The sequence below is a fragment of the Seriola lalandi genome, unplaced genomic scaffold (genome assembly GCF_002814215.2).
Source record: "Seriola lalandi dorsalis isolate HSWRI2012SDOR001 ecotype SW California unplaced genomic scaffold, Sedor1 jcf7180002054889, whole genome shotgun sequence".
NCBI classification, from domain to species: domain Eukaryota; kingdom Metazoa; phylum Chordata; class Actinopteri; order Carangiformes; family Carangidae; genus Seriola; species Seriola lalandi.
The window spans coordinates 510,168-532,443 of NW_019525441.1; the positions used below are offsets into that span (position 1 = coordinate 510,168).

The window sequence follows — 22,276 nt, forward strand, 5'->3', positions numbered from 1 at the left end:
CCCCCCCTGCAGCCCATAGCCCCCCTCTGTTCACAAGACAGTAAATGAAAAGGAAAACCAGAATTTGCAACAATTAGCTGTTATTAAAAATCGATGGCAGTTGTGTTCCACAGGTCTACACAAAACTTCCTTATTTGTATGATTAATGCAGAATCGGGGGTTGATTGATTGAAAAGTCTAAACTCAAGAGCATATAACATTAAGACAAATCAAGACTTCATATTAGGTAGCATATAATTGTCTCCACTCTTTGATACTCCTACTTCTTTGTGTCATAATAACTGATCTTCACCACCCATTACAGCCTCTCTGGTAAAGCTGTGAGTCCATTATTATTCCAGAAATCTTAGTACTTACCATTCAGTTGACAGCAGAGACAGGCCATTATATAAAATTCATACTTAAGTGACAAACCTTCAGAAATAAAAAGATCCGGTCCACTGAAAATTTGGAGGCTGTTGTGAATGGGAATGAACCAGCAGTGGACAGGTTTGTACCCCTGCTGCTATGATTTTCTTGCCTTAGGCAACATGCCAGGGAAAGTGCGTGTCTTTGAAACTAAGTTTCATTGGAGTGGGGGATTCTTGCAGTGCTGGATACGCCCATCATACATACACAACTGTGAATCCAATATTTTAAAAATGGGCAGTAGACGATGATTCACCAGTAAACTATAATTCACGTGCATTCTGTTGTCATTGAGCAAGTCAGCTAAACGTGAATTCACTTAATAATAATACATTGCTTCTACTTAATGGAGCTGACTACATGATTGATCCCCATTACCTCACATTTCTTCTGGAGTGAAGTTGACTCACATGCCATAAAAGTCAAGTTATTGATGACTAAAGGCTTTACATGTCACCATAGGATCAAAGAATAGAGGTAGCATCTATCTGTGCACGTCTATACTTAGCATCTGCACTGTATTAACTGAATATACCTTGACTACATTACTCTTAGAGAAAAGACTAATGAGAAAGATAGTCTTGGGTGGAATTAGAGAGAGATAAAGAGACGGAGGGTGGAGAGCACGCTGTAGGAAGATGGAGGAGTAGGCAAGTAGCAGCAGTAAGGTGGTGATTTGTCTTTGAGGCTCTGCGGTGTTGGTGTTGGCAGCGTCAGCTAAACAAGGCCATCTCATTTCCTGTTGTCTGCAGGAAGCAGCTGTCTGCTACCGCTACTGCTGCTGCTGCTACTCAGAGCCCCTGGTCATCAATCTCCCCCGTTTTAATTGGTCTGCACCACACTGTGACGGGCCAGTACACACACACACATTGATAGAAATAGGTGCAGAGACATAAATGTGCATGCAAGCAATACATGTGTGGATACAAACACTCACACACACACACACACACACACACACAGAATGAACATCTGTTGCAGATATACAGATATACACCTACTTACCGTTATGTTAAGCCCAGATAACCACTAATGAACATCACACTGATTTTCCTGTATTTGCCCTTTTTTTACACTGTAGCATTTCTGTATGTTCTGCAGATTTACAGTGCTTTCAGTGCATACTGTTCCTGATAAACCTACGTGTTCACTCAATGCTCCCTTGAGTTAAATCCCTTGAGTCTAGATGCACTGCTTGTTGGGTTACTTAAGGGGCATGGCCTCCTTGATATCAGTGTTGCCAGTCTTCATGTCTATTTTTATTAATTCGTTCCATTTTTACAGTCTGGCAGAGGTAGAGTAATGACTCTAGAGAGATACAGTTTTTAAATCTTTGACAAGGAAAAGCACAGGTGTAACTGATAAGATTAGTGATGACTCTATTCTATTAAAGTCCCACTAAGCTGTGAACCAGGACCCTAAAACTGAGAATCTAAATGGAATTCAGCCATCACTAATTTAGATATTTATACCTGTGCTTTTCTGACTGTCTTCTGTTAAATGGCCTTATTTACATACAAAAATACCATGAGCCAATTGTATTGTCATCAACTCCAAAAATGTCTCATGATTATCTATTGAGATCTAAATACTCAACAGTTACCATATGGATGTTTGTAGATATTTACCCAATGTTTCAAACATAAATTCTGTTTTTAGGTAGATTTGCCCCTGTAAATGGAGACCAAGGAGGAAGTGTCCCTATAGTCCACATAGTCCACAAAGAACTTTAGGAATTGTTTGCTGATATATCATTTCCAGATAGAACATTGTGATAAAGTTTTTGTACCACTGTCTTGATCATGAGTTTGACTCTGCTCCCGCTCTGTGTATGTAGAAGCCAAGCCAAGCTCTTATATGAATCAACAGTTGATCTTCTTATTTGTCTTTATATGTGGTAGGGTCAAGTTGAAATAATGGGGAACAATTAACATTGATGGATTATCCACAGTGACAGACCATTCTGTCTGTCATCCATTGTGGTCTATACAGAGTCCATCTACAGCAATGTTAGAGGAGGATGGTCCTCTCTTATGTCCTATTAGGCTCACTCTCTCCTGATTATGAATCCCATTCATGCCTGCTGCTGAAGGCATGTGGACTCACATTTACATAATGCATCTTTGCACCTTCCCATCGCACTCCTCTCTCTCTCTTTCTCTTTTGTTGTCTTACACAAACACATGCTCATACCCTCATGTGTATACAGACAGACACACACACACACACACACACACATACATGATCACACACTTGTGCAATCACACAGAAAGGCTATAGTGTATGTGATGCAGCATTGGGGGCAAAAACAGGGTATAAACAGCAGGGAGTCTAGCAGAGGCGTGGGCGGTGTGTGGGAAGACCATACGCATTTCACCAGGCACTGATGAAAAAACACACTTAATCACACACAGTACTGTTGCATCAAAACATACCCTCTCTTACTTACTCACATACACACACCCAAACAAATCCTGTACAGGTTTCAAATAATACACACCAACTGGAATCTTAATTCTTCCTCAAAACCATTTATAATATAAAAAAAAAAAAAAAAAAGTCAGTCAGTCAACTGGTCGTGCAGCCTGAGCTTGTAGAGAAAGCTGACACAGTGCCATCCAGTGGGAGTGGTGAAAATTGCAGAAGGACTTAGAAGTCAGATTTTTTAGCAATATATCTTGCAGATAAAAAGATGTTCTGGATCAAGCCAGTAGCCATTCAGAATGTGTTTTTTCCTCATCCATCTTTTCAATTTTCTCATTCTTTAATGCAGTGCTACAACTATGTGCTTTGAAATCTCACGAGTAGGTCTTTATATTCTCGGATGAGACTTCATTAATTTAACACTGCTGTAGGAATAAGTGAGTGGTGTGTATTGGAGTGTGTAATATTCCCCGAGAATCAATATCGGATGAGCAGTTGGATAACAATTAAAAGCTGCCATTCTGGCATTTATTGTGTGATCCGTTGGAATGAAAGCTAATGTTGGTTGTGCCATAAAACCAATAAAGTGTCCCCATCCATTAAAATTCTTTTATGACTTCGAAATCCTCCTGAAGTGACTGGGGAGCGCTGTGAGTAAGAATAATTGCATATAGATAAGTCCCCTAAAGTGTCACTGGATGTGGTGTATTGATGTGACTGTACATTTGTATGTTAGTCTATGAGTGTGTGTGTGTGTGTGGGTGTGTGTGCGTGCGTGTGTGTGTGTGTGTGTGTGCGTGTGACAAAGACAGACTTATTTAGTATGTACACACACCAGCGCTCACTCTCCCTCCTCCCCTCTCACTTGGTAGAGGTTCAGCGTGTCCTGTCCTTGGTGTGTGACAGGTCTTTACAGATCAAGCCTTCCTCTCCGGGCAACGAAATCAGAATGCACCATAGCTGATAGATTCGTGCCTGAAGGGAATTCTGGGAGATTTAAAAATGCTGAGTCTCTAATCGATCTTAGCACACTCTTATTCTGCTGTCTTTCTTAAATCTTTGTCTTTATCCCATTTCTCTTTCGGCATCATTACGCTGCAGCTGCAGATAAAGATGGATGATGGGATCCCAACCCTTTCCATTTAAAGAAGCATTTGTTACCTTAGGTTTAGTTTCCAGCGGGAAATGAATTCAGAGCTGCTGCTATAAAACATCTTTGTCCCTGTCTGTTCTCATTTGTTTTAGCTATCTTAAAAAATCAAACTTTGTCTTTCTGTGAATAATCAGAGAGCCATTAGAATGCAGCGCATTCGCTCATTAGCCAAATCCCTGTTGGTATAAATACATTTAATGCCATTCAGGAGTGTTATTTCTCGACATACATGCACATAGGGCATGGCATCTACAATTATCCAGCTCCAGACCCTAGGCTCTGACATCTGTTTCCTAATGACAGATAATTACATGCTGTCAAGTGCAATCATTGGCAGTTGCTGCTAAGAAACTGGGTTTGGAGTGCGACTGGTGCAGCCATGTTGGTTCCAGAGGAGACAACAAAACCTAAGGGGGGGAGTAGGGGGATGCTATGCTACACTCCTTTTGAATTTGAATATCAGTCTGAGTGTGTGTTTTTGTAAGTCTGCCTGTGCATATGCATGTGTTTGAGTGTGTGTGTGGTGAATGATGGCATCTGTGGGATTAGTAGTGAATAGGTAGATGAATAGGTAGAAGAGGAAGATGTGGACTTTGTGTGTGAACTCTGCTGCCTTCTGGAGTCTGTAGTCGTCTAGATAGACAAAGTGATTCAGGTTAAGTTTTGCGTTTGCTCGGTCAATGCAGTTGTTCTTCCAGTGGTTAAGAAATGACAATCTTCTGTGAGGAAATTCTTAATCTGAACCCTAGCAACAGGAAAAATCTGTCCGTTTCTTAAGATCTTTTCATAAATTTATACCTTTTTAATACTGAATTTGTAAAAGTTGAACTATTTCTCAATGAGAATGATGGAAAACCGACAATGATTTACTGTATTAAATGTAGGGCTTGAACTAGGGTTTATTTTCATCACTGATTAATCTACCAGTTCTTCCCTTGATCAATTGAATAAACATTTGCCCAAAGAAACTCATAATACAGCCAGAACTTCTTATCACAATTTTCAAAAGCCCAGAGTTATTCTAGTCCTTCGTCATACTAACACTACAAAACCTAAACATGCTTTGTTTACTTTCACATAAGAGCAAGACTAGGTCAGAACCTGCTATATGGCTAGACCATGTTATAGGCTATTTGCATTCTGCCTAGTGTCAGCCGGTTTCAACCCTCTTATCTCTTTTCTGATTTTGGCAATATTTACTTGTAAAATGATGTGGACCAACAGAAAAGGGACTGCAGTTTTTTTGCATTCATATTGTGAGTTCATTTGATCCACTGCAGCTCCAATGGAGTATCAGTCCTCTTTCTGTTCACATTGTAGATCCTCTGGAGCTCACAGACTTGTACTGCCTTGGATTATGGGTAGCTTTCACTTGGAACCGTGTTGCTGCGCTGTACTTATCTTGTGGTATTTGGTTAAATTGCTAATATTGTATTACTAATTTGGTTGAATTAGTAATGCAATATAATACATACACACACACACACACACACACACACACACACACACACACACACACACACACATATGTATATATAGTGTGTTAGGGCAGTAGGGTGACCTGTTAGTTGACAGATTTGTCCTTTTGCTGGAGGGCCTACACTAAAGCCTGCGCTGCTTTAGTCTCACTGAGCAAATGGTTTGATTGTTAGTTTTGATATGTTATTATCTATGTATTCATTGTTCCCATGATTGGCGTTGATCTTGTTGTCCTTTTAATGATTTAATTCTGATTCCCTACTTGTAATTGATGCCTGCCACTACAACCTTTGCTGCATGCCAGTGTGTGTGTAAATGTCTGCCACATTATTTTCAGGCCAGTTGGAAATAGTGTGTGTGAAAGGGTAGATAAGCAGATTATTTAAGGCCACTAAGATTTCACACACAGGGGCGAGTCCACGCTGTGTTGTTGCCGCTGTGTCTCTGTAGCGCTTCCACAGCGTCTCCTCAGTGACTTGGCTGACACCTCTGCTGCGTACAGCTGCCATATGCTTGACTGGTGTGTTTTGTTGTCACCTGAAAATGAAACTGACATTGTTAACATCACATCGGGTCCAATTATCACAGCCTCATAAGACGAAGAGGACACCAATTTTTGTGGTTTTTGTGATTTTGTGGCTTTTCAAATAAATGGAGACTATTTAAGGAAGCAGCACCATCTATGGGTTTGTCTGCCATTAAATTTGCTCTTATGTAATATTGCATGCCTGTAAAGAGGATTGTCTTTACCGTTGCAAATTTACAGGGACATGTATTCCATTAACAATAACAGTGCTTGAAGGATGTTACGTGCTCTTATAAAAAGGTGTTACATTTCTTTTAAAGCATGCATGAAATATGATTTGATTATTGAAGATACAGAGACTTCAGACTTGTTCAAGGAAAAAAAAAACTTTTTCTATGACTAATTTAGAAAGAATTCTAGCCAGACAAGTTGAGAAGCTATCAAAGCAGCTCCTTTTCTGATGTATCGTGCAGGAGCTCATGATAACTGGTGAGAATGTCAATTTAGACCAGTGTAAAGTCAAGCTCAGTTGTAGCCTTGAGAGATGAAACAAGGCTGGCTGTCATTCTTCGGTGAGAGGTCAGGCCGTCTCACCGTGTTTTTGTGTAGGAGTTTTTGCTCAGAGTACGGTTTTCTGCAAATGGCCTTGTGCAGCACAGCCTGCAAAGATTGTGCTCTTCTGAGTTTTGGTGGTTTGTGATTCATTTGGATTTGAGTTAATGAAGTTGATGGCTTTTGAATGTGTGTGTGTCCTTGCTTGTTTGTGTGTGTTAACTTGTTTGGTGTCATTTGTTATCAACACCATCATCGTCACCAGAAGCAGTTATTCTCTATAGAGTATGTCATGCCATCAGCGAGGCAGACGTTTGGAAGATGTGGTTGTAATGATAATGAGTTGGGAGAGATTTTCCGTTTGGAAATCTTTAAGCTCTGCCGTGCTTTGCCCCATGTTATTTATCCATTTGCATTTTAACTAGCCTCACCACTCTATATTCCAAATGATTTCTCTGAATCCTCTCACAGAACACTCGGGTTAATGCATGTTGTCACTAAACTTACGGCCTTAAAATGTAAATTTGCTGATATGTGCTCTCTGGGTTTTTCTCAGCATTGTGAGCCCCAACAGTGCTTTTAGCCCAGTTACCTTGGCTTCCTTCAAACACCCATGGGTTCAATAGCCTCGTGAAGGGGCCTGCGGCTCTGCTCCAGATGGCCGTCTGGATAGACAAAGCCGTTTTACTGCCTCGTCCCTGCTACATTACTCAAACGTTATCACCCCTGCCTACAAAAATCCATCTGTGCTCACACGCTAACTTGAAGATCCATCATCCTGACACTTGTATTGAAACAATGACAATAATGACAGCACGAGATGGATCTCAGAACAACACGGCACACGTTTAAACTGGCAACTTTTGTCCTAAGATCGATTTCTGGAAATGAAGTTGTCAGCAGAAGTTGTATTTTTTTTTTGTAAAGAAGGGTTGTTTGAGTTGTACTTTCTACATATTCATACAGAGAAGCTGTATATCTGGCCCCCCATTGTTTTGCAAGCTTGACGGTTTTAATGAGGCCACAGAAGAGTTTCTCCTACTTAACTTTCTATTGTGGTAGCGTTTCAGTGGGAATCAATGAGGGATTTAGAATAGGTTTAGGTTCCTTACTCCTTCTGTCTTTCTCTTGCCCACTCTGACACAAGGATGCGCGTATCCACACACGCGCACACACTCAGGCTGAGGTGTAAGCACACACTTACGTCTCTGGTCTTGCAGACTAATTGGGTACACATGCTGAGCAGTGTGATTGTACAGCTTATGCTCCTTTTGTGTTTTTGTCTGAAAGTGTTTTAATGTGTGCCTGTGCATGCATGTATTTGTGTGTGTATGTACATGCAAGCTTAACTTAATCAATCATCCACCTCCACTGATCTATAGTTCTTGCATAGACTGTGTCCCTGGTTGTCTGCAATGCTGCAGTGTCCTGGTTCTAAATTCCACTTCACATTACTAGAGCACAAACACTGTTTCCAAGCAATGGAGTCTTATCCTGCTTTTTACAGGTGGCCATGTCCAATTAGATTTCCATCTCGAGTCATCTTTGTAGCTTCACCCCTGTATTATCTTCAGCTTCTATTCTCAGTTTTTCATGATTTTCTCACATAAAGCATTTTTCTTTTTCCTTTTCATTGTACTCTCTCTGTCGCTCTTTTCTATAAGTTTAGGTCATATATATTACAGGTTCTGTAGGTCAAAGAATTCTTTTGTGAGGATTTTGATTTATTTGTGCATTTATATGTGCTGAGCGCTTGAGAGGGCACTCACTGTTGCATGGTTTGCCCAGCGGTGTGTGTGAGACAAGGCCAGTGACCAATGATTTTCTGACAAACGAGGTGTGCATGTGCCTCCACCAACCCATACATAACTGTCTGACCCTATCTGACCAACCAGACACCAGCTTCCTGGGAGAATTCACAGACTGTCCGTACAGTAGCTCGGATCATTTTTGTATCATTAACACTGTAAGCAGCTTTAGTATTTGCAGTTATTTTGCAGTATAGAATTGTATGGCTTTCCTTTACAGACAAGTTTGGTTTTACACATTCACTACTGTTGGACACACTCACATCTGAGAGTTGCCTAGTATAACTAAAGTCTGCACTAATGGCACTGAGCAGCTCCACTGGAGTACTTTTATCTGCTCAAAGGCACAATGTGAGATGCACTAAGCTTTCCAAAAGGACTTCCCACAGCAGATCTTACGCTTCCAGGCAGTGCTGGACCCATTGATGCAAAGTTACTATGTTGCTGGTCACAAATCTGTGTCTCATTGCTCCTGTGATAATATTCAGACATGTAAGTGGTGAATTAGCCTCCATTCACAGCTGGTGTTATGTGTCCTCGCTTTTCTAATATGTGTTTGTCTTGACTGTTCCACCCAGGTTCATTCAGGAAATAGAGATGAACATGGGGCCAGGCCAGGCCAAGCAGTGCCAGCTCCGAGCTTTCCTCACTTACTACATCAACGATCTGTTTCTCAACCAGGTTAGTGAAATGGCAGATTGGCGGCGTTATACTGTCTGACAGAGTGGTATACCAGCATTCAAAGCAATGCTTTAGTGGAACATGGGAGCTTTCCAAGAGAATAAAATTCTACATATTAAAAACCTCAGCTATGGAACACTGGAAACACTGTAAAACACATTGGTTCTCATTTTATGTTAAGAAAACATATTTTAATAATCAGTTATAGAAAGTCACAGTCTGTTCTTGTGACTTAATATCTGGAACCTTTTGCAGTATGTGAGATACAAAAAAAAATTCCGCTGACACAATTGTCGGGGTCCTTGTCTTGAAAATCTATTGAATGTTCTATTGTAGCCCTTCAGGGTTTCTCCAAACTGATAGAGCTGAATAACACAATGGCAGTACTGCTGGGGACCATTGTATTATTTAATCTTCTCAGTATTACCTTAATAAAATAGCTGTTCTTACCCACTACACTTTAATTTCCAAGTGTGTCGTTCCACATATCTGGCCACCTGAATGGCCAGAAGACAGATAACTTCCTGTGTGCCCGTACATGGATACAATTATATCTATATAAATATAATATATATGAATTTTATAGATTTCTTTATAACATAAAACCCTGAAAGAATCAGCATCTTTTCATATGTTGTTTGGTCTGTTTTTCTTAGTCAAACAAATGTAAAGCCTCTGTATGTACAAATACAATTGTAATTCTGCAAATTTTTGACCCTCAAGTTTTAACAAGAACTATTTACTTTTTTTAAACTTTTGTTTAAGCAGCATGTTTTACCCAGGCAGCCATCTGGAACCAAGCAATGTTTTACATGAAATACAGGAAACTGTTTTGAATTACAGTGAGTGATGGGAATATTTTCACCTACAGGAAGTGTCAAATCCAAACTAAGACAAATACTCAGAAAAAGGAAAAAAGGAAAATACAAGGCAATAAACAAATGAGTTGTTCTTTCAGAGAAAGCTGGATTACTGTTGCTTGACTCCCAATGGAAAACAGATTGGTGCGTGTGGTCCTGCTGTCTCTTACCCATTTAATGTATACTGTTTTCACTGAACCATTAGGTGCGAACAGAGATCAACAAGGAAATTGAGGCAGTGAGCAAGGCATCCGACCCCTTGAAGATCCTTGCCAGCGCTGATACCATGAAGGTTCTGGGTGTCCAGAGACCTCTGCTGCAGGTGCGGAACATCCAAAATATTCAAAACACAAATTATATACTTGCATGGAGGGAATGAATTTTAATAAACACCTGCACAATATAAGGAAGTTCAGTCCAACATCACAAAACATGGCCTCAGAAATGACCATAGAGTTGAATCAAGAGCCTGCTCAAAAAAAGTGGCCATCACAAGCTTCACCCTCGTATTACTTTGGGAATGGACATTTATTGTGCAAGTGTTAACAACGTGTCCTCAAGTCATATTCTCTATTTACTACCAGTTCATGCTTTGAGGAGTCTCCTTAATTTAAATTCAACAGATTTTTGTTGACACAGGTTCAGACACATACGTTTGTAGCATATCCACGTGTGACCAGTTAGAGAGACTTCAGCAGTCACACTACCTGTTTGTTTCCCCCCCGTTTCCCCTTTACACCCCTGTTCAGTGGAGGAGGGCTCTCTTGAGTACACTCACCCTGCAGTTTTCTGTGATCTCTGTGGGGTTCATGGGCAGGCGAACACACACAAACACATACACGCACACACACACACACACACACACACACACACACACACACACGCACACACACACACACTCTCTCACCCTCTCTGTTTCTTTTTCAGATCACTATTCCCACCCTGCCACCTATTTCACAGCATCATAATTGTGGCTGAAATAGTGCTTGAGTTTGTAGCTGTTAGTAACTGGTGGTTACATTAGTTACCACACACACACACACACACACACACACACACACACACACACACACACACACACACACCTACGTTTCTACCATTCTCTTTCTCCCAGGGCCATTTTGTACAGAAGGTAAGTCTGTGATTGCTGACCTATCCAGAGAAGTTCACTTTCAAACCGCACATGACACACACTCCATGATTGTGTCACTGCATGGCCACTCTGGTTACAGGTTCACTGTGCTTTTACTTATCGTAGGGAAGTCTTTCAATTTGGTGCCAGCTGTGTGTATGGTGTATGTGTGTGCAAGTACATCTGTCTGTGTATGTGTCTGTTCATTGGTTCCCTTGAAAACGATCGAGTTAACTAAAATAACACTAAAAACATATTTCCTACCATATCCCTTAGGGTATTTGGCAATGCAGGTTTTGGTTTTTGTGTGTGCTGATGTTTTGAGATATCCACCTCTGAAATGTATGCTGCCACCCCAATGAATGGAAGTGAATGAAATTTCATCTGTGCTGCTCAAAATTACATTTGAAATTTTTTATCCAAAGAAACAGTGTAAATTAAAACTGCTAAATGTAACTAAGCACTAAAAACACAGAAAATGAACTCATATTGATTGAACCACATTTAACCACAGACTCATCTTGCTGATTTTGGCAGCCTGTCATATTCAAGACAGGCTCATGGCAGGTTGAGGATTACAGTAGTGCCAAAGTCAAGATCCAGGCAGTTGGCAAGATTTTTGTATGTCTCAGCTGTCAGATATTCTTGATATTTGATGGAGTGCAACTCTCTCTGTCTACAATATAGTAAAAATGTATGTTGCACATGCATATATTTTTTTTGGTGTGTGTGAGTGTATGTGTGTGTGTGTGTGTGCGTGCGTGCGTACGTGTGTGTGTGTGTGTGTGTGTGTTTTTCCATGCAGTTATCATGAAAAACAGTGTCCCAGAGAGGTAGCTTGTTTGTATTGTGAGTGCTTGTGTAGCAGACCTTAGAAGTGTGTTATTCAGAGAGTGTGTGTGTGTGTGTGTGTGTGTGTGTGTGTGTGTGTGTGTGTGTGTGTGTGTGCGCGTGTGTGTGCGTATGGGCGCGTATGGGTGCGTGTGGATGCGTGCGTGCGTGTGTGTGTGTATGGGTTTTCTTTTTTTGTGTGTTTTGTGGTGTGTTTGTTTCTGTCAGAGGCTTCCTGTCTGTGTGCCTGGTTCTCTCACAGGGAGGGAACAGCGGTGGCAGTTCATTACAGAGAGAGAGACCGTGGGCGTTTGGAGTTCAGCAGGGTTTGTTTACGGCTCAGGCCCCTCCTTAACGAGGAGTGCAGCATCTTGCTAATTATGCTGCTGTGGCTAATGAGCTTTTCTGCTGATAGTGGGGAGTGCAATAAAGCACTCCTTTTGTTTGGGCTTTTTGCCTTTTTTAATTGGGCTAAATAAAAGAGCCTTCCGCTCTTCTTCTCCTGCCATTCACATTCAAGGGTCAGGATTGGTATTTGTGTGTTTGTGGTACTTTTTCATGTGTGTATTTGTAGCCATGTGAGTCTGTTTTGCTACCTGTGTGTGGTTGTATTTTTGGTCCCCAATTTGAGAGCCTTCCCACTGTTTTCTTTGATGGCCTTCATCCACAGTGTCACTGTTATGACAGACCGCTCTCTTCCTCAGTGTGTAGTTTTATTCACTTAGTTGTCATGAGAGCTTTTGATAAAGGGGCTTGACACCTTTTTATCCAGGGAGTATAAACTAAAGTAGGTTTTTGAACCGGGTTTGCACAAAGCGCTTTATGTCAGGAGCTTCTCACCAGCCAGGTGGTGAATCTATCCAACTCTGTGACTGCAATGGATAATTAAAGATTATAGTGGCAGTGCTATATAATGGTTGCTAGACTTTCCAATAATGGAGCAGATGTTGTTTTGTGTGTCCATGTGTGTCTACATATCTATGCATAGATTCGTGTGTCAGCATGTTCGTGCGCACACATGTGCTGTATGTGCTCCCTTGAAGTGCTATGATACTTTCTGTGCCAGGTGTTATCAGAGAGAGACACACACCGTTGGCATCAAAACCAGCGTGGCTGACAGGAGGGAGAGAGCTCAATATTGCTACACCACATTAAACACACTCTCTCATACACCTTGGCTGCAGCCCCATACGGGAAACCATAGGGGAGCACATTTTATAGACTCATCTGCTCTCTGCAGCCACTGAAGCACACATTAATGTGCGCAATAGTTCGAGCTGGAGGAAGACATTAGCGTTTAGCATGTGCAGTTTGGTATGTTCTGGGATGGAGCTGAGGAGTTCAGAGCCAAATAGAAATGTAATAGAACACAAGCATATGCCAGTGCACACTTTTTTAAGGCTCATGTATACACAGAGAGGCGTGGCTCTATCTACACAAAAAGTATTTGCATATTTTTATCAACATAATATTTATGTTATTTTCTGACCTTCAGCAATATGATATGGCATAGGTTTACCCCAGGTCTACTTTTGAAGCATGGAGAGAATATTTATGAATGTGTTTCCATAGCATTAACTTTTGGAGTTGACCCATGTTATTAAATACAGATATGTTATATGAACCATTTGACCCTTTGTCAGTGATATCTCACCAGTAGAAATAGACAAAATGACTTTGTAGAAACACTGTTCAGGAGTCAAGGTGAATATCACGCCTTAGGTTTGCTTAAACAGCCCATAATAAGCAATACACATGCAGTCTGAGCTTAGGTTAACAAGTAATATTGATATGGGCAGTGATTTTCCTATCACTAGGCACCAGCAGTGTCAGATACTGCATTTATATATATCATGTACATACATTACATAATAATGATACGATTATGAGCCTGACTATAGCTATATATTGTCCACTAGGAGCATGAGATAAGGGCTGACTGGGACAGTATATAGTTCAGTGGGAAAGGTTAACGTCCATTCATGCGTCTGTGTGATAGCATAGGCTGAGCTGATAAGTCTCTCGACGAGCAGTGGTGTTAAAGAGAGGAGGAAGACAAGCAAGGCACAAATCGAAGGCTTCTTTATGTTTCTTTATGTTTTCGCTTATTTGATATCTGGCTTTCTTGCTTGCTTGCTTGATGTCTTTGTTGTTCTCTACCTTTTATCTGTTGTGACCATTGTTCTTCCCATTTCTTTCTTGCTTTTCCGTCCCTGTTCTTCACGGGCTAGAATCCAACAGTGTACCAAAACACAAACGTACACGCTGTTGGCCCTAGCAGTGTGATGCTATCTGTCCAGCTTCGGTGTTGCCACTGATTGATTCATTTAATTAGAGTTAGATCGAGGGAAAGGGGTAGAGGGGAGAGAGAGGTGGGGAATGGAGGAAGAAAGTAGGATAGGGAGGGTATGGTCACTCTGCTGGATAGCTCTGGAGATTGGCTCCATTAATCTTAGTAGAACCCCCCATGTCCCCTTTACACGCTCACTTTGTGACACACTAACATACAAGCATACACACAATATGCACATGCAGCTTCACACAAGTGCAACGAGACAAAAGAACAAATAGGTGACCACATTTCTCTGGCCTGAAGACAATGCCGTCGAATCACCTGCATGCTCAGTTCACTTAGGTTTGTGAGAGAGTCCGTGAGTGTGGATAAATTGTTTGTGTTGTGCTTGTTTACTTCATCAGCCAAGACCATGGCAGAGACATAATTACATTTCACATAGGCCATCTCTTCTGAGCTAAGTATCATTCAGCTTTGTCCACAGTATCTCCAAACAATAGCTGCTAACTAGTCCTTTTGTATCTGCATCTGTGTGTGTTTGTGTACTAAGTGTCCCCGCACTTGTTATTCATACGTGCATGTATTTGACTTGTCCTGGAGCCAGATAAAGACTGATTTCATTCACTCACTGTCAGCTGCCACAATGCTCGCTGTACTGCAGATCTGTTCAGCTGCCAATGGCCTGCTAATGATGTTGACCTTTTAATTCCATATTCACATGTAGCTTTGTGAGAGAGGAAGGTGGAAACAGGCGTACACATGTCTTACTTGCACACACATACACTCACACCCACACATCCACCTCCAGTAACTTTAATGACACTGACCTTTTTATTTGTGATGATGTGTAGGCAATGTTTATTTGTGGGGGGCTGATCGCTTCCTGTTGATTGGCTCCCCGCGGCCCCCCACCCTCCCCCACACACTCCCCACCATCACGCACACATGCACAGTGGATTACAGCGTGGGGAGGGGGCAGCTTGTCTTTATTGAGGACACTCTCAACTCCCAGCTCGCATCAACAGATCCAGCAATCACAACACAATACACCTGTTAGCTGCCTCAGCCATGCCCTGTGATTGGGACACAAGTGGGGGGGGGCATTAGGGTGGTTTGTGTACACAGAGGTAAACACATACACAATCCTCAGGCAGAGAGACGCACACTGCTAACATTACCAGAAACAAAACCAAGAGCCATTCCCATGTTTATTGGAAAAAAAAAAAAAATCTCAACAAAACTGCACAGCACCCAGTTTAATTCTTCCAAAATAGGCCTGTTCACAGTAAAAGAAATAATCTAAATGCTTTCTCATTTAGTCCAAATGTTTTCTGGAGCCCTCTACTACATTATCTGTCATGAAATGGATCGTGCCTAAGCATCTCGTTGACAATTTTACAGCTGTTAAGAATTATCAAGGAAGGAGGCACCTCAATATCGTACTTACTCACAGCAGTTTTGGCTGCACTTGAAATGAGTTCCTCCAATCTCCTTTCCCCTCTGCTACCAAGAGAGACAAAAGTTGTAATCACAAAGACAACATGGTGGTTTCCAGAGGTTATTTGATTTTATGCTCTTACTTAAACTTAAAGGTGTGCAGTATCTCAAACTGCTCAGATTGACTTTCATGCTCTGAAAAGGTCAAGAGGAGTTTGTTGTATGAAAGAAAAAGTTTCCTGACTTTTCATGGCTGCTCTGCCTTCATACCCATCTCCCTAATTATGATTGAAGTTGCAGTCACCAATCCTCCAGCGTTTTAAATATGTTCAATCATTATATTTGATCAATTAGTCTTATTATTATAACCTTCATCTACACAGGTAGGTTTGCTGAGCATGCATGCTCTGTAAAATGGGTCACTGTATGGTTACACTGGAACATGAAATGCACCAAAGCACTCAGTGAAGGTTTTGATTGGATCATTGACCAGAAGATTTTTGTGCAGTTTCCTACGTTTCTGAATATACAGATCTATATTTACATCCGTAGGAGGTTTACAAGGGCAAATCTGGTGTTTGAATAATAATACTATACTACGCTATACATGCTATACTTTATTTCCTTATGTATGTAATAAGGAGTTGTTTCACAAACTATTTGCTTTGGTGCAAGAAGAAGTACTTTTTTTTTTTTTTTTTCTACTAGATCGACTTGAATCCTTAGAAATTCGGACTATTTTTTAGTCTTGTTCACCTCAAAACCTTATTTCTGTGCTGCCTCCTTCCTCATTGCTTGAGGTGTAACACTCCCCACCACCCACCTTCGCCTGGTTATCTCACACCAAACACATGTACTCCTGAGGCTCGTGCCCAGCTGCCCTGAGCCTCCAACCTGCCTCCACCATGGAGATGTTCCTTTCTCACCAATGTGACACAGCTGTACTTTGTTTATACTGTTTATATACTTACGTCAACGTAATAGCTATACAGCTATATATATATATATATATATATATATATATACACACACATACACAAACATGTTTGCTTGTCTCTGTGTTTAGTGACAGAGAGAACATTTAAATGAGTGAAGAAATCAGTCTGAGCAGCTACAGCTCAAGGTGGTACAGGTTCACACCATGCAGTGCTACCACTGACAGCGTCTCTGTGTGTAACAAGACATAATCTTTGCCTTTGGAGTGAGTGAGTTAGAGAGAGAGAGAAGTTGAAATGTCAGCTCTACCGCAAACATGCCCGTTGGTTTGAAGGAAAGAAGGTTTTGGCTGTTGGCGCCTGATAAAAGTTACAGCTTGAATTTTTAGAGGCAAGTTAATGCTCTGAATTTGCAAATAGCAGTCTTTGTGTTGCTGTGAGTGCACCCATTGTTTCGTGCGTATGTATATCCCTGCGCATGTGTCTGTGCGTGTGTGCATGTGCGCCAATACAATGGCTCCAGATGGGCCTAATGGGGCACAGAGAGGAACATGCACCCCCCACAGAATGCATTAAACTACATTATAATTTCTCTTTCACTCTCTCATCCAAACTTTTATTCGCTCACACACACACATGCACACACACGCATACACACACACACACACATACACACACACACACACACACACACACACACACGCACACACACACACACACCACTGAAGGTCTAACCCAGTTGTGATAAATAATTCATAATAATTGAAAATTGTAAGTGATAGATAATTTTACGAAATAGGAAAGACATCCCTCTCGCATCCAGCAGATACAACGTCGAGTGTAGAAGAGCATCATGGGATGAGCAGTAAAATGGAGTTTTGGTCACCTTGAGGAATTACATGGTGAATCTAAACTCTGGAGTGATGAACAGGGTGTGTATGGAAGTGTCATATTGCTCCTCATTTCTCAATGAAAACACTTATAAACACTAGATTAAGCTTTGCATTGGAAGTGATGACGGTGGAAGTGAAAGAGAAGATGTGTTTTTTTTAACCCAGTTTTGTCCACCCCGAAGCTACTTGTGTTTATTCCATAGTAACATGTTTCTTATGTAATACTGTGAGCATCACAGCTAAGCCCATGTGTACATCATTATTTGCTTTTCATTATCTCACTTCTCACTTTCATTATCTCACCTTTAGCAGAAAATGGATCATTAAATGATAGTCAAGCAACAATGACATCTAGGATTCAAATTACATACCTGAGATTTTACCCAAAAACACACGTAATTGATTCGCTTGTTATGCAAATGTATATAGTTATAATATACACTGCAGTCCATCAGCGGGATGATTACTTGTACGTGATTAGAGGTGACAGCTCTTGATTGGTGACTTCCAGCTCAATATGAGGAGCTTAGTTGTATTTATGTTTGTGTTTTTTGTGTGTATGTGCATGTGAGGATGTAAATATGCATGCACATAAATTATGGGAGGTTAAAATTCATTTAATATTAAAAGGAAATTTATTGAAAGGAAAATAAGGTACTCGTATTTCGGAGTTTATTCTGAATTTTAAATTGTCGCCCTGATCTTACTGAATTAATTCCCATGAGGGGCAGGGGGCCCTCTTTTGTGTGTGGCATTATGAACACTTGAGAAGACAAACTGCACACTGCGTAGTTGTCAGAGCTTAAACAAACTTTAATACAAACCCACTCACATGCGCACACATATGAAGAAGCATGTGTTTTGGTTGAGTTGGCACAAGCATGAGGGCCATCCGGTGAGTGTCAGGGGAGTCTTCCAAGTGCTGCTCTGCGCTGACTTTGATGAATGATCTGTCAAGACAATGTCCCACTCACGCCCAGCTCCCCTTTACCCAGGAGAGGGACAGCCTGTGTGTGTGTGTGTGTGTGTGTGTGTGTGTGTGTGTGTGTGTGTGTGTGTGGGAAAAGAGGGGGAGACAGAGGTTATCGTTGCATGTGTTCTCGTTGATGCGTGGGGGTTTGCAGCTGTGTATACACACTGCTGAGTGTGTATTATTTTGGCAACCCTTGATCAAACACGTGAATGGCATGGCAGAGACATTACACGAGTCAGCGGTTCGGGGTCAGGGTGTGAGTGAAATGGCAGGGAGCATGGGGTTAAACACTCTGACCCCCCCCCCCCCCCCCCCCCCACACAACCTTGAGGGGTCTCCCGCTATTTTAATGGGGAAATCCATGAGCCTTTTCCGATTCCCACAGCATGTACATTACATAGTCCAAGTAGTGTAAATACAATACATTTCCTCTTTTTATCTTCCTTTGTCTACCTCAGGATAACGCTTCACATTTAGCCAACAGAATACAGCAACACAGAGGAGTTGAGTGTTTACATCCATGCGCTTTTACTGCATTAATGTCATTCCCTGTGTTTTGCTTTTTACTCACTCCACCAAAAGAAGCCACTTCTTTTAGCGCCGGCTCAGGGTGGTTTCTGTAGTGATGACTGTGCATTAACAGCTATTTCTGCTGAGGCGCCAGTCTGAGTGCTCTGCCTTGCCCTGCTGTCATTAAACCACTATGGCCGTAGCCTTCATTTCACTGTTAACGACAGCAGTTTACCCCAGCAAATTCTGCGATCCATTTGCAAGACCCAAGTCTAATTTACCTAGATGACTGCTTTTACGTAGTAATAATGTAAAGGCGTAAAGGCAAAGTGCAACCAAGCTCAGTTTCAGGGATAATACTATACTGTGGAGGAGAATTACAAGAGAAATATGGATGTTATTCGCATGATAGCACAGCCTGTTGACCTTTAAGCTTGAAACATTAGAAAGAGAGCAGGAGAGAGTAAGATAGACATAGATAGAGAAGCCCCCACATTGCATGTTGTCTCCTATGTAACACTCAAGTAAGATAGAGGAGACGTAGCAGAACACGCTCTTTCTACCACTCACTCACTCTCTCTCTCTCTCTCTCTCTCTCTCTCTCTCTCTCAGCCCTCCCTTTCTCAATCTGTCCCTTGATTACTTTTTAATGATTTCTGCTGCCTAAGACAAATGGCTGTGTTAAATGAGCAGAATTAGACAAGGGAGCCGAGCGCGAGAGCATTTGTTAGAGCAGGAGTAATGGATCAGGCATCCATTGTTTACTCTTCTCCATTCACTGACTTGGCCTGCTATTGAGCTCTATGTCCTCAAAGTGGGGACAACAAGAGTAAGGGGGACACTGTTATGATTCTGAGTACACATTAGGTTTTTGACAATAGCTTATTGTTATTGACTCAACATCTTGCTTTTCACTTTTTTCTTTCATTTTTGCAGGATTTTCTTGAATTCTGAAACTGTAAAGGTGAACTTCTCATATTTGCCCACGTTTTTGATAAAGAATCCTATTCTTTAATGTGTAAAAAATCCAGCTGCTGCTACAGTAATTGCTATGCAAATACTACAAACTGCTAATAAGGCAACAGTATTTAGCACATCCTAGAAACATGGGAATACATGCTCTTGCACTGTTGTATTGATTCATTATCACTTATTAAAGTGGAATTGAAGGTATTAGCTATTTCTGTATTCCACATTTGCCTTTTTCTTATGTATGCCATTTACTTTGTAAATACAGTACTTTTCTTGATGTATCCTAAGAGTTCTTGCTGTTGCAGCAGTTTAATTTCTACAAAAGCTACCTGTTACTATAAATGTACGAAATCAATCCGGTTTGATTTATCTAAATAATCACATTTTTGCAAAGTCGAATGGGTCATAAATACTCCAGCACCTTAATGCACTCCATTTATATGGACTTTCTGTCTGAGAAAGTCAGTCATGCACTCTGCTGAAGTTTCCCCGAGCCACCCACTGAATCCCTTGCAGCCTCAGCTGTGCTGACTCCACAACCTGACCTCCCTGGAGGAGGCCAGTAAAAAAAAAAGAATTTCCCTTCAGGGATCACAAAGTAGTGTATTATTATCACTACATTATCACCGTAGTCACGGTAACAGGAATTGGCAGCAATGTCATTGCCGCTTTTTTTTCACTGTGTTATACAAAGCTGTTTACAGTACCACCAGCCTACACTAGGAAGTGGAGGTAGCTGCTGCCTGAGCCACAGCAGCTAGCCCTCCTGCAGGCTCTGTGTATTTCTTCCTGATACCCTGGCAAGCTGACAGGGAGTCAGGCATGGACAGTAAAGGATGCTCCCTTGGCAGAGACAGGGCCTTGGTTAGCACTCCATGGGCATGGGCACTGCTATGGATCATTACTTCCCTCAGTGGAGTGGCTGCTGTTTGTGTGCGTGTGGGCATGTATGCGTGTGTGTGTGTGCATGTGTGTGCGTCTGTGTGCTTGTGTGTGTGCAAGTTTGGCTGCTTGAGACAGAATGAGTGAGGGGGAAACTGAAACAGAGAAAGAGCTATTAATATTAATATCATTCTATCACATCAGGGGTCTCCATAGTTTTTGAAGATCAATTACAGTCACTACTGCCCCCTACAGTCTTTGCAGCCACTTTGGCAGCTAGCTACTGGCCTTGAATATAATTGAACTATTTTAAAAATGTGTTATTAATGATAAACTAATAGAGATCATATTTATCGCTATAGCACACAGACTTGTACATTTTAAGTCTACCTCTCTGGGAGTCAGGCATTTTTATTGATATCATATCTTATTCCATATTTCAACTCATAACCATTTGTTGGAGTAAATAAGATATTGATGTAGCAATACCTCCTACTGCTATTTTATGAATCTTTGACAAAGGGATGAATTTTTCCCTTTCACTCCTAAACAATGGGACTCCCAAGTTTACATAGGCAGACTAGTGAGCTGAATAGTGATAATCTACGAGTGATGAATGGAAACCATATCTTTAATATTCCCTGTGTATCTTTAACAGACACAGTACTGCTTTCGTAGTTTCAGAGTGGGTGCAGCAAGGCTATTGCCAGACTAATAGCAAGTTATCACTATTATTGGAGATGCAAGATAGATTGGTTAAGTGCTAGGAGCAGGCAAACTGGAACGTACTGACTTGTAATCTCATTTAACAGCTCTGGAATTGCTCAAAGGTGTGTGTTTTGAAAAGTTTGCACCCTGTGTGTATGTGTGAGTGTGTCTGGGGATATGAAACTGCTCTGCTGTTCCCGGGCCAGCTATTAGTCACACAGGAGTGGCTAATCTGTAATGGCTGCTGTCACAGCCCTGCCGTGGCTCCTGGTGATGGGTGCACTGTGACAAATGCACACACACTCGCTTTCAGCCTGAGAACACACACAACACAGAAGTTCAAAAACACACACCAATAGGTGCACTCACGCTGATTCACTTACACACAAAGAATCATCCATTCCACCAATACGGTGTTACGACTTTCGACAAGCTCTCCAGCTGCAGTCATCAGTCCAGCCGCAGGTGACAGATAGATAAGTGAAGTTAGAGCCATCCTATTACACTGGCACTACAGCAGACTGGATTTGACCTGACACTTGCATAAAATCCAGTCCCCTTTTATTTTTCCGTGTCTCTTATTTTGTCTGTTTTTCTATTTTTACAGTTGAAAGCTCAACCCAACCTAACACTGATTGCTCTGCTCCTCTTTCTGCCTCTAGAGCACCGTGGTGGTGGAGAAGTCCATCCAGGATCTAATGAGCCTGATGCAGGACCTCAGTGCCTATTCCAACCAGTTCCTTGAAATGGTCTGCGACAAGCTCAAAGAGTACAAGGAAATCTGCAACACAGCCTACAGGTAAAAGACAGCAGAGACTA

General features: G+C 41.5%; 1 protein-coding gene across 2 annotated transcripts in view; it reads left to right on the forward strand.

Moving 5' to 3' along the window:
* exoc4 (exocyst complex component 4) overlaps positions 1–22,276 on the forward strand; it is a 111,164-nt gene that overhangs the window by 62,067 nt on the left and 26,821 nt on the right. For both annotated transcript variants that reach the window (XM_023429175.2, XM_023429176.2), the window contains exons 12-14: positions 8,929–9,031; positions 10,097–10,213; positions 22,120–22,256. In XM_023429175.2, the coding sequence (XP_023284943.1) occupies positions 8,929–9,031; positions 10,097–10,213; positions 22,120–22,256 (357 nt within the window). The remainder of the gene's footprint in view (positions 1–8,928; positions 9,032–10,096; positions 10,214–22,119; positions 22,257–22,276) is intronic.